At 36.5% G+C, this 14,248-nt stretch overlaps 1 protein-coding gene across 3 annotated transcripts; it reads right to left on the reverse strand.

The window, feature by feature from the left end:
• Positions 1-257: 257 nt before the first annotated feature.
• LOC126811290 (activating signal cointegrator 1 complex subunit 1) lies at positions 258-14,001 on the reverse strand. 3 transcript variants are annotated; one of them, XM_050536834.2, is made up of 8 exons: positions 13,809-14,001; positions 12,429-12,553; positions 8,777-8,983; positions 6,579-6,757; positions 5,994-6,130; positions 5,396-5,515; positions 4,138-4,342; positions 258-1,628 (listed from the first exon to the last, which is right to left on the reverse strand). In XM_050536834.2, the coding sequence occupies exons 2-8, from the start codon at positions 12,541-12,543 to the stop codon at positions 1,512-1,514; spliced, it is 1,080 nt and encodes a 359-aa protein (XP_050392791.1). In that variant the 5' UTR covers positions 12,544-12,553; positions 13,809-14,001; the 3' UTR covers positions 258-1,511. The 3 variants fall into 3 exon arrangements, with proteins under 3 accessions (XP_050392791.1, XP_050392792.1, XP_050392790.1); XM_050536835.2 differs by lacking the exon at positions 13,809-14,001 and adding an exon at positions 13,644-13,747; XM_050536833.2 differs by lacking the exon at positions 13,809-14,001 and adding an exon at positions 13,516-13,630.
• Positions 14,002-14,248: the final 247 nt, after the last annotated feature.

Consider the following 14,248-nt stretch of genomic DNA (forward strand, 5'->3'; position numbering starts at 1 on the left):
TACACACGAAAAGGGTCTGTGTCAAGGGAAATACATGCAAAATGGGTCTATGTTGAGGGAAATACACGCAGAAAAATCCAGAGAAACTTTCTTGACTTACAAGGAGCCAGTTACATAGTGAGCCAACGTACTACTCTGTGAACCACTGTGGCTCTCACGCAATGGATGAGTTACCCATATTAATTACCTCCCCCTGTCTTGTGTCAAGCTTCAAAATATCTATCATATTATCATTATAATACACCATTCAAACAGAATCTTAAAACATCAATTTAATATTATTCAAAATAAAAACTTTTCATTTCCTTGTCTGATGCATAAATAAGTCAAGACAGCTGCTAATTGGACAAACAAAAACAAAACTAAACTAATAAAAATGGCTGAAACATGACCCATCAGCAGCAGTCCTAGACCCATGAAATAAATGAAGAACCTGGGGAAGAACGATCTAAGTCACTTTTTCAAAGAACCCCAGTTAATGGCGCCATCTGGTAGCAAATTGTATTAGCTTTCTGTTGAACAATTAATTTCAGGTAAAAACAATCACATCGAACGGAGGCCTTTCTGAAATGACCTCCTGGACAAATACTTCCATCGTACCCTTTATTTGACCTCAATTTGGTTGAAAAGTAGAAGTCATTTGTTGTACTGGTAATTATGGTTCGTATTAAACATCATTATGAAGTTGTAATTAAACCCACTTGTTCTGTTCGCGTCAAGCATTCTGGTCCAAAGGTCTGTTTTGCCTTTTATGCAAAAAGACAAAAATGTGACTTGTTCGTTCTTCCCCTGGACTTTTCAAATATTACCAAAAGATAGAAATAATTTGATTTCTTTTGTTCAGAGCTCAATTTTCACTTAATTTATACATTACAAAAATAATAATATGTAATATAAGGCAACTCTAGTTTTGGAAACGTTGAAATTTTGAATCAAACAAGAATAAGTGTACAATGTGGACCAGAAACCGAACATGTTGCAATCGCAGCCATCTTGGAATCTTAAAAAATTATAGTCGTCAATCAGGGGAATGAATGTGCAATTGTCCCAAGGAACAAGCATGCAAAGTTCCATGTTAAATGTTCTTGACCGGACTAAGCAAGGGTATTTCTTGTCGCTCCCAATAAGAACACTAGACGAGTAGTGATCTGGGACCAGAACACGCAGAATAACTAATTAATTTGTATTAACCTAAGATCGGCTTATTATTAAATCCAAAACAACCTTTATATAAATATAAATAATATTCTATCACACATCCAGAATATATAAATATAAATAATATTCTATCGCACATCCAGAATATAAAAATATAAATAATATTCTATCGCACATCCAGAATATATAAATATAAATAATATTCTATCGCACATCCATATTGATACCTCATATTCTTCACTTTCACTGTTGGAATCCCTTGATGTTATAATTATATCCCGATTCTTGTCAAACCTTCGTCACAAAGATCTTCCCTTGTTGCTATAGTTGTATTCGTTCCCTGGTGTTTGTTGTCATGGTAACTGTATAAAGGCCACCGATTGATAATAGCCGCTAGCACCGACAGCAGAACGGCTTGAAATATGAACAGAATCAATGTGATGGGTTCCAAATTTATAATCACCAAATTTCTGAAAGATATAATTATAAGCCGATTTAGATTCACCGATTGTTCGGACATACCTGGACCATAGTTATAACAAGACACATTTAGGACCAATATGGAACAGGACTAATAATCACCTCTAAAGCTGCTGGTTTATTTCAGTTTATGCCAGGATTTGAACCAGGGTGGTGCCAGTGACGAGTCCATTGTCTCTGACTATAAATAAACAGTAAGCGTAGGGGAAAGATGTGGCACTTCAAGCTCCAGCTGCCCCGTCACCTCGGGCTTGGGGACAGGGGCACATTCTCAACCTCGTGGGTTTTCTCCAAGTACTCCGGGGAAAGGTGTAAATAAGAGTTGATCGGGAAGGGAGGGATCAGTTTGGTAGATCAGCGCCGGCATGTAGGTCGCACATTTAATATCACTGAATACATATATATGTATATATATATATGATAATAAATTCTTAAATACATGAATGGAGCAGAAAAAGATAGGTTGCCAGGCAACAAGACATACGCCCACAGCAGCTAAATCGTCCGAGCGGTTGACAAGGGTTGTCACATATTTATTCCTTTGTAGGTAATTGGGGGCCTTTACAAGACAATTCCATACAAATCAGATTATAAATTTTGTCATTTGAGGGTTTACAAGGTTCTACAAACTGAAACAAGGGTTTCAACTCTGGAAGTAATCAACAGAAATTGTTGAAATTTGACAGGCTTTTTCGTTTTACTAATTTACATAGTGCATATAAATTTCATACAGATCACATGATCACTTTTGTCATTCAAACGTTCACAAGGTTCAAAATCGCCATAACTCTAGAAATTATTGACGGAAATTGCTGAAATTCAATAGACCTCTGTTTCACAAATTTAAATGATGCATATAAATTTCATACATATCGGATGATAACTCTAGACGTAATAAAAGGAAATTGCTGAAATTCAATAGGATTCTTCTCTTGACTAATTTAAATGACATGTAAATTTCATACAGATCAGCAGAGCATTAGAGTGTTCCCATGGTGCAACAAAGTGAAACAAGGGCCATAACTGTAGAAATAATTGACGGAAATTGCTGAAATTCAATAGGATTCTTTTTGACTAATTTAAATGGCACATAAAAATGTCCTACAGATCGGCAGTTAACTGTAGAAGTTAGAGCGTTCACAAAGTGCAACAAAGTGGAACAAGGGCTTTAACTCTAGAAGTAATAAACGGAAATTGCTGAAATTCAATAGGATTCTTCTCTTAATTTAAATGACAAATGAAAATTTCATACTTATCGGCAGAGCATTAGAGCGTTCCCATGGTACAACAAAGTGAAACAAGGGCCATAACTCTAGAAGTAATTGACGGAAATTGCTGAAATTCAATAGACTTTGTTTCACTAATTTAAATCATGCATATAAATTTCAAAAAGATCAGGTGGTAACGTTCAATCAAGTGAAACAAGGGCCATAACTTTAGATGTAATAAACGAAAATTGATGAAATTCAATAAGCTTCTTTGTTTCACTAATTTAAATCATGCATATAAATTTCACAAAGATTGGGTGATAACTTTTGGCGTTAACAGTGTTCACAAGGTTCAATAAAGTGAAACAAGGGCCATAAGTCTAGATGTAGTAAACGGAAATAGCTGAAATTCAATAGGCTTCTTCTTTTCACTAATTTACTTAATGCATATAAATTTCAGAAAGATCAGATGATAACTTTTGGCATTAGAGCGTTCACAATGCTCAACAATGTGAAACAAGGGCCATAACTCTAAAAATAAATGGAAATTATTGAAATTTAAATAGGCTTCGTCATCTCACTAAAGTAAACAACATGTATCAATTTTAAAACAATTGGATGATAACTTTTGGCGTTAGAGCGTTCATAAGAAATTGTGGACGATGGATGGATCGACGGATCGACTTACGGACGGAGGGGGGCAATGGCAATATATTCTGTCCACATTTCAATGTGGGTGTATAAAAATGGCTACTTATTCTACTAATTCTCACAGAGAAGAAATGGGGTTGAACATCCACTCGACACAAACATATTTTACAATTTTATTTAAATAAATCACTTCCAAGTAGGGGTCGTTAACAATTGGAGGTAACTGGAGAATTCAGAGAAAACCTGTAAGCTTGGGATTGAAACCTTGACCCTTGAATACATGACAGAGAGAGAGAGAGAGAGAGAGAGAGGAGAGAGAGAGAGAGAGAAGAGAGAGAGAGAGAGAGAAATGGGGTTTAACCTCCACTGGACACAAACTAGGTCATTTCCGGACTAACATATGGTTTAATTTTATTTCAATAATTCGCTTGCATGTAGGGGTCTTTAGCAGTGGGAGGAAACAGGAGGACCCGGAGAAAACCCACAAGGTTGGACAGGCGACCCTACTCCTTGTCACGTACAACCGGGAATTCAAAACAGACCCTAACCCTAACATGCATCTGTTCAACATTCAGCCATCCAACCCAGCGAATCAGATCAATGTTCAACCCCGTGTGAAACAAAAACCATGGTTACGTACCCTCATAATACTTGCAGCATCGAACGATTCCCGGTCTTTAGCTGGTTTACCATCTTGTCGACTGCGTGTCACGGAAACACCAGTCGGATCTTTCCTCATCAGGGTGTTCATCACAGTAATATGAAGTTTCACTCGTTCGTATTCCCTCTGCATCAGATTAGCAGACGTAAACTTGTCCACCATTCTATCAACTAAACTCTGTAGTCTGTGAAAAAAATAGGATGAAATGAAATGGGGTTTAACGTTTTACCGTCCAGCTGCGACAGGGCAAATAAAGATGGGTATACGCCATACAGTGTGGTATGAGGGGAAATTTTGAACAGACAGCAGCACTACGGCCTACTCTTATATCGACTTCAAACTGTCAAGGGATCTTTTAAATGCATGCCAATCTTTAAATGAGACCTCGTTTTTTCCTCGCATCCCTGCGACTAGATGCTGTTTCTTGTCGGGCCCTCCCTCCTGTACCACTGACAAGGGTCAACACAAGGAATACCTGCCCCCCCCCCTCTTCCCGAGACCTCCAGACTAGCGAGGTAGTATCCTACTCTCTGAGCCTTGGTCTTTCTAGGTCACTCATATTAAGGCCCTAGAATGACCAGTTGTCAATCGAACCTGTGATGGTGAGTAAGGCTGTATTTATTTACCACAATGAGTATCATTTACAATACAGATTGAACTATAAGGCTGTATTTATTATATTTACATCCACCACAATGCTAAGGAGGAGAATTCGGTCCAGGTAGCACCCTTTACACACACAAACTTGGTTATCGTGTAGTTATGCTGATTTAACACGATTTTCTGTCTTCTATTTTTAGTATCAAACCATTGTTGGCTAAATGTTCCAATTCGTTGAGAATCATCAAAATAAATATTGGATTCCTACTGATGCATTGTTTGGCTTTTCTAAGTTAAGAAAAGCTTTTCTCAGCTGCCCCAAAAATACATAAAACTTTCTAATAATCAGTGAATAAAATACAGATCTATATTTCGTTCGTTTCTATACTTTCGATGGCCTACACTACAGACATAATCAATGTGCGTCAAAAGGCCAAGAACTTGTCGTAATAGATTGTTTCATTGACCAATCCCTTACATCATCGAGAACACGTAAATGATAATAATTCTTTCAGATCCTAGTGTAGTAAAGACAAGTTAAACGAAATTATGAACTATAAAAAATGAAATGAAATAGGATCTGTGTTTTAGATTGACGTGCTAACTGAATATGTACCAACCATTCTGAGAAACCTACCTATCTAAGTCTTGATCACCCAGTAATTTAGCGTAAAGAACATCAACAGCATTCGGGTCATCGTTCATATATTCCAACCCTTGAACATCCAGTCGTAATTTCTTGTCCTTTAATATTGGTCTGAAAAAAAAAAAACCCAATTGTAAAAACGTTTAATTAAAAGACCGCAGTGTTAAAGTTTCATTAGTCAACTCCTAATCTTACTTTAGACCATCAGGGTCTGTCATTGAGTCAAAAAGTCTGGCTTCCATCAGTAATTTTTAAGTGACAAGGAGTTGGGTTGTCTGACCAACTGCTAAAGACACCTACACGCAAGCAAATTATTGAAATAAAATTATAACATGTTAGTCCCAAAATGACCTCAACAAGAACATATAACAGAACAAAGATGTCTTCCTTGGCACCGAAAATTCAAATCTTATACCGATAAATCGATTTTACATCAATCAAATTTTAACAGAACTAAATCTGCTGTAGAAGATTCAATGAAGTTTTGATATCCTCAATTTGATTAGTTTGATCAGAAACTGACCCAAAAAACTTTCAGCCCCAAAAATTAGCCCTCTGTGATTTTTCATTTAATTCTATTCTAACTTACTCAACAAGATCTTCTAAACATTGTTGCAATAACGATGTCGCTCGATGAATTTCACGGTCACTCAGTAAAACTAATGTTCCAATTGTTAAATGGAGTTTCTTGGGATTTTGAAATATGGTAGCATCCAATCCTCTGGCCTGAAATTTATTCAAATTAACATTTTATTATCACTCTCGTAGAGAAAATAAATGTAAATAATTTTTGATTGATAATCCTGTGTACATCATGTATCTTTAATAGAAGGCTTGATCTCGCTTTAACTTTGTACATCAAATTATGACTGTTCAGTTAAATCACATCCCCCGATAGATTCTAATCGTTGGTCTTGTTTGTTTCTGTTTGTGGACAGGGCTGATCTAGATGCATTTATCTACCTGTTTTTTTAAGGGGGTGGCCAAATGTTTTAATGCAGACACTTTAGTTAATAAGATATGTCATTGAATCAAGAGGAGTGGTTTTGATTCTACGCTTGTTTGTGACAAGCGAGTAGGGATGATTGTTGGTCTCGAAATGACCTAGTTTGCGGCATTTAGATGTTGAACCCGCTCACTTTTCTCCCTCTTTATTTACAAACATGCAACTCACCCCATCACATTCTCGTAACACATCAGTTTTAAAATCTTCAAATCCACCAATGACAGCCTCCGATACAATAGGTATAGACAGGAAGTGTGTAAAGGGTTGTTTATGTCGTGCCGAGTCAACCATAACTTCTATTCTAGTTTTAGCAGAAAATATACCTTTCTTATCATGACCCTGTATCACTGTTCAATATCAAAAAACATAATAATAACAATACTGGGAAATTAAGATGTTTAGATTTAGTGAAATAATAAATATGATCGGGCATATTATAATTGACATGTCAACTAGCCTTAATTAAAGATACCAAATGCAGTAGTCTCATACCACAGAACAATGCAGTAGTCTTATACCACAGAACAAATGCAGTAGTTCCATACCATAGAGCAATGCAGTAGTTCCATACCACAGAACAATGCAGTAGTCCCATACCACAGAACAATGCAATAGTCCCATACCACAGAACAATACAATAGTCCCACACCACAGAACAATGCAGTATTTCAACCCATTTTGGTGCCTTTAGTTTTCATAAAGCCTTTTTAAGAGATCAATGAAATATAATGGGGTTTAATATACAGTAGAATCTGTATTAAGCAGCCACCCAAGGGAATTTTCACAACTGACCGCTTAACGGGAGTGGCCTCTTAATAAAATCTCGTTGCTTTTTGTGCCGACATAAATTAAATATTACTCTTGGATGCATTGGAAGCGGTAAATTTGGCCGTCGCTGAATCTTGCGCCGAACGAAAATTCTTTACTCAAATCTCGGACATAACTTAACGGGAGTGGCCTCTTAATAAAATCTCGTTGCTTTTTGTGCCGACATATATTAAATATTACACTTGGATGCATTGGAAGCGGTAAATTTGGCCGTCGCTGAATCTTGCGCCGGACGAAAATTCTTTACTCAAATCTCGGACATAACTTCTGTAAACTTGTCATTTTGTACCAACCTTCGATACTACTGTCTACCATTGTGATGCATTCGATAATATTTATCCATTTTTGTGAAGAAAATCGATGAATTCATTTCATTTTATCAAAAAAGCACATGAACAAAAAACATAGCTAATTTTATCTCCTATTTACAGGGGGTGTAACTCTGTATGTAATATTATAGGAGGCGCTAAGAGAGATACTAGATGATCGTGACAAAACTCGGTACTTTTATTTTATTCAATCAGTATCAAATAATGTGTCGTTACGCGTGAAAACAATGATCAGGTTAGTCGTTTAATAAAACAAAAGATTAATTAACAGATAATCCTGGGTTGATTGTTATGTTTACATTTCTTTTTACCTGATCAGTGGGGGTCCAGTTAATTAACTACTACTCACGGGATTAGCGGGGGTGTTACAAAGAACGACAAGATGGTATCATTCAACAATGGCCGTTGAATGGGCGATGTTTTGTTGAATTTATTAGTAAAATAGTGACCGCTGGCCGGGTTAGAGGAGTGACCGTTGAATAAAGAGATGAAACAACAGAATTTCTACGGGGGGAATTTATCGTGACCGCTTACAAGGAGATGTCGCTGAATAGGAGTGGCTGCGCATACAGATTCTACTGTACTTTTCAAGGGTTCTTTTGTGTAGCCAGGAATTCATTCTTTTTTTGGGGGGGGGGGGCCCATACAAACGAATAGACACTCTGATGTCAGGCCCTCACTTTTGCAGCACTGACAAGGGTATACCACGTTAGAAAATTCTGAATAACTTTCTTGAGTCCTCCAGCACCTTACAAACTGAGCTACTATGGCCTCCAACACAAAGTAAAGTTGACAATATCATTTTTGACCCAGATAAGAGGAAGTATGATCTTATCCTGTACCTATATCTTGTCCTAGTTTCCAGAACTTTCTCAAGTCAAGCGCCAGTGGCTTCTCCTATATGTATTGTTTAATGGTCGACAGCGAGACATTAAGTAATATATTGTAACAACAAGAGGGCCATAGCTCAAGTGTTTTTACAATATATTACGCAATGTCTTAAACTTGTGACCATTAAACGACTTAAAATACATGTACGAATCGCAATTTTCCTGTACCATTGTACGCCGACATCAAAGGATGACGTCACATCTCTATTTTAAAAAAACAGATTAACATACAAGAAAACAAATTAACACATGAAATGAGATGGACAGTATCATTTTGACCCCAGATCAGAGGAAGTGCCATTTAAATATAATATCGTACCTATATCTCCCTCCTGCCCTTGTTTGGGTATTTTTATCTGTGTTTTCGTCTCCTTCTCTAAACGATTCTTCATCTCCCCCTTTTTACCAATAATAAATTTAAAATATGGACTGGGTATACTTAATAAAACCCGATACCCTGAATCAGTTTCTTCTAACTTTGTAAATGGATCACAGACTTCATCATTCCATCCTCCTTCATCCATATCTATAAATAGAATTCATTTTAAAGTGAAAGTAGACTACATTTACAAATACATGTATAATTTGTATTAAAGTAAAAGTAGCCCACATGATGAAATACAATATAAACCTCTCATCGTTGATGCATGTCCAAATAAAATGGGGTTCTTTATCAACATGGTCATTTGAAGGAACAAATACCTTGTACTGCTCAGAGGTTTTTTTTCTGCTAAATACAGAATTCTCATATTGATCTAACACTATCACTGTCCAACCGATACCCTAACCCTTGATCTCATACTATCACTGTCCGACCGATACCCAAGTAGAGACAGATAGGATTAAACATTAGGGAAAAGTATCTCAAAGAAAACAAGCCAACAGTGAGGCTGATGTCCCCCGCCGAAATCCCAAAATAAATAGATGACACACATTAATTAATCGCACATTTATTTTTTTTTCAAAATTATCAAGCAATCAAACTATACACTAAGTTTCATCACTCTCTATCAGATAGAATCAAGATTATCTTGTCCCAAAGCATTGACCAATGAAATTGATTAGCTCTGCTTAGCTTCAGCACGAAATGTTAATCATTGAAATCAGTCAAGACTTCACCTAATGAACAGCTACATCAAGTTTAAACATTCAACCTCAATTAAAAGCAGAGTTGTTATGTTCCAAAGTCTTGACCAATCAAATTGCTTATCGCTCATTAGCCTAAGCAGAAAATTCTCATCATCAAAATTAGTCAAGGTAATGATATAATGAATCCATATTCGGAGTTCAATCGCTCTCACTTCATTATATAACCAAAGTTATCGTGCCTCAAAGCATCAACCAATCAGATTGCTTATTTCTGCTTACCGTAAGCAGACAATCTCCATCATAGAACTCCACCAAGGCATTCACCTAATGAACACCTACATCAAGTTTAAGCATTCTACCTCAATTAGAAGGCGAGTTATTGTGTTCCAAAGTTTCGATCAATCAAATTGCTTATCGCTCTGCTTACCCTCAGCAGAAAATATTCATAATCAAAGTTAGTCAAGGTATGGATGTAATAAAGCTATACTCCAAGTGTCCTCACTCTCACTTAATTAAAGTTATTGTGTCTCATGTATATTAACCAATCAAATTGCTTATCTCTGCTTACCCTAAGCCGAAAACTCTTATCTTCGAACTCCATCAAGGCATTCACCTTATAGACACCTATGCCAAGTGTGAACATTCTAACTCAATTAGAATGAGAGTTATTGTGTTCCAATGTCTCGACCAATCAAACTGCTTATCGCTCTGCTTACCCTGAGCAGAAAATGCTCATTATCGAACTTAGTCAAGGTATTGATGTAATGAAACTATACACCAAGTTTCATCACTCTCACTCAATTAGAACTAAAGTTATCGTGTCCCAAAGCATCAACCAATCAAATTGCTTATCTCTGCTTACCCTAAGCGGAAAATGCTCATCTTCGAACTCCATCAAGGCATTGACCTAATAAACACATACACCAAGTTTGAACATTATAGCTCAATTAGGAAGAGAGTTATTGTGTCCCAAAAAGTGTGACGGACAGACAGACGGACAGACAGACGGACGAACCCATTTTAATAGTCCCCTGCTTTCTTCGAAAGGCGGGGGACAAAAACACAACACACTGTAACCCAGGTATCATTTAATCTTGTGTATCTAGCACTAATTTCTTTCACATTTGTTTAATATCAAATCTTTGTTTAAAAATTTGTAAAAACTGTTTAAAATCACCATAAATCGTTTAATTTGTACTTCTGTCCAGTTTAAAGATGACCATTCAATTTTGATAATGAGTGTCCAATTTACAAGTGTTTAATTTCTCAATTATTGTTAAAAAAATAAACAACCCAATTGATTAATGATGTATAATGATTAATTTTTGAACAGTATCAGGAAATTAAATACTTGTAAATTGGACACTCATTATCAAAATTAATCAGTCAACTTTAAACTGGACACATGTACAAATTAGATGATTTTTGGTGATTTTAAACAATTTTTACGAATTTTGAAACAAAGATTTGATATTAAACGAATGTGAAAGAAATTAGTGCTAGATACACAAGATTAAACAATACTTGGGTTACAGTGACAGCTGTGATGCAAATTTGAGTGAAGATAGAACAAACTTAATAGGCAGCTCAAGGTTTAGATTTCTCTCTTTACTTTCATCATGGCTTGTGGGGGGGTTGGATGGCTGAATGGTTAGCGTGCGCGCGCTGTATCATAAAGTCTGTCATTGAGTCGACTGACGTGGTTTCGAATCCCCGGTTGTACGTGGCAAGGAGTAGGGTCGCCTGTCCAACCTCGTGGGTTTTCTCCGGGTCCTCCTGTTTCCTCCCACTGCTAAAGACCCCTACGTGCAAGCGAATTATGTAAATAAAATTAAACCATATGTTAGTCCCGAAATGACCTAGTTGGTGTCGAGTGGACGTTTAAACCCCATTTCTCTCTCTCTCTCATGGCTTGTGGACAACCATTGTGAGGATTTAAAGTTCTGAAGTTTGCTTTGATCATACACTGTAACCCGGGAATCATTTAATCTTGTGTCCAGTTTAAAACTGACTGATTAATTTTGATAATGAGTGTCCAATATACATGTATACAGATTTGACAGAATGTCGTAGTATTCAGATGTCCGAAGTGACACAGTCCACTGTACAAATATTTAATTTCTTGACCACTGTTCAAAAATTAATCATTATACATCAATAATAAATTGGGTTATTTTTTAACAGTGATCGAGTAATAAAATGCTTGTAAATTTGACACTCATCAAAATTGAATGGTCTGCTTTAAACTGGACAGGAGTACAAATTAGATGATTTTGGGTGACTTTATACAATTTTTAAACAAAGATTTGATATTGAATGAATGTGAAAGAAATTAGTGCTCAATACACAAGATTAAATGATAACCCAGAATACAGTGATGGTTGCTAGGCAAAGATTGTGAAGTCACGTCAGTTGTTGGAGATGAGTCTGATCATTATAAAACACCAGGGATGCCATCACAATGATCAGCAGTGAATATTCGGATGACATCGATGCGACTTAATAAGTCAGAAATATTAACTTTTTCCTCCGACAAATTAAATTTTAAAACATTTTTTTTTTATGTATTAGAAAAATAATAAAGGTGTTAAGTATTTGTAGGTAAAAATTATTTGCTATTTCAGTGTAAATGGGTATTAAAATGAGTGAAAGACAGCATTCTGCCCGAACTAGTAACGTCTTATGTAAACAATGCACTCGATATAGAGCCAATGATCGACGCCGCGTGATGTGACGTCCTGTGTTGAAGGCAGTCATCTCTTATTAGAAGACTTTCGTAATCCTCTGTCCAAGAGGACAGTAGGACATTAAACTCAATTATTCCATTTTATTTTTGGGATGCCATCTGATTAGTTTTATTCTGCTAGTCATCTGATATTTACCATTGTATTCATTTTCTTCATCAAATTCTGGATCCCCGCCTTCCGTCCCCTCGACAGCAGTTTTACGGTAACATCGATCACCAATCCAAACAACTGGTGGACGTAAAACATCCATTTTATTTCATCTGCAAAATAAATCAAAGACATTTTTGAAGACATTTTTTTGCATAAACCAGCTTTTCTAAAGACGAGCATATGCCATGCAGCGTACAAAAATGGAAATTTTGCTCAAGACAGCGGCATTACCACACCAGCATGTACACAGGATATTCTGTCGTATCTGTTCCTTGTCAAGCCCTTCTATCCTACATCTTTGATAAGGGGGAATAGAAACCACGCTGGAAAATCCTAATATAAGAAGAGAAATTGTGTTTTAATTCCACTCGACACAAACTAGGTCACTTCGAGACTAACTCAAGGTTCTATTTTATTTCAACTTGGCAGACTTCATTGAAAGGTAACGCACAAATTTTTGAACTCGGTCATATAAGATGAAACGAAATTTAGGTAAGTCTGGGGGGAAAAATTGTTTTCTCCCAGGCTTACCTAAATTTCGCTTCATCTTATATGGCCGAAGACGTAAATTTGTGCGTTACCCTTTCAATGAAGTCCGCCAAGTCGGTTAGAAGACGGAGACGTATTTTTTAACAGGATGTTGTGTGGCTCATACTGGTTCTAGCGAGGTAAGCAAGGTCTTATTTTCTCACTAAGATGTTCAGGCGTTCACAGGGACGGACACGCGATCGTTTTGCAGTAAAAAGTTGCCCAGTAAAATTGACTGGGAAGCCATTAAGATTATCGACAAGGAATAGGACAGTCCCTGAGTGTAATGAGACCTACGTTCAGAGCCATACTACTAACTATCTGCAACTAGCAAGTGAATTTTCAAAACTTTGGTTACACCAATGGTCACCAATCCAATACCAATGAATACCATGCCCCCCATTCCGTAACTCGAATACGGATACCAACGAAATAATAATGAATGCCATTGAGATTGATATGATGCCATGGCGTCACTTCATAACTCAATCAATCAAATAATAAATGTCTTTTGAAATGAATTCATGATGCAAAATCTACTAACTAATACAGTAATGAGTTACTCCGCACTGTCTTGAACTGTACTAGTATTTTTAAGATTTTCCGCTTTCCAAAATTAAACACGTGTCCATGCAATCTGTTTCACAGAGAATTACGAGTATCGTATAATACCTCTGTCATAGATGACTGCCTTAACACGTGCTGTCACAGCACGCGGTGTGAATCATTGGCTGAATGACGCGTGCATTGTTTACATAAGACATAACTGCTTCGGAGAGAATGCCGCATTTAAGTCATTTTAATACCCATTTACACTAAATAGGAAATAATTTTTACCTACAAATACGTCAAACGCCTTTATTTATTTTTCCAATATATACAAAAAATGTTTTAGAATTTAATTTGTCGCAGGAAAAAAGTTAATATTTCTAGCTCATTAAGCCGCATCAATGTCATCCTTATCAGTGATTGTCGCGGCCAAGCAAATGAAATGGTTTTCAGCGCCCTTCTTGTTTTGCACTTTTCTCTGACAGTGTGACCTACACCGGAAATGAACTTTCGTGGTAAGTTTTCGATAGACCTTCACCTTCCGTCCAGGAAATAAACCTATACGGTCTGGTGAGCATGCGTGAAAATGTCTGCCTTGTGTTGAGTGAAAAGATATGAAAGAAAATTTGATGGTAATATTTATCATTTATTCTGTTATTCCGTTAGATATATAATATAAGTTAGTTTTGTTATGCATAAATATATTTGTATCTGTATTCAATTTTCTC

The sequence above is a fragment of the Patella vulgata genome, chromosome 1 (assembly GCF_932274485.2).
Source record: "Patella vulgata chromosome 1, xgPatVulg1.2, whole genome shotgun sequence".
Classification (NCBI taxonomy): Eukaryota; Metazoa; Mollusca; class Gastropoda; family Patellidae; genus Patella; species Patella vulgata.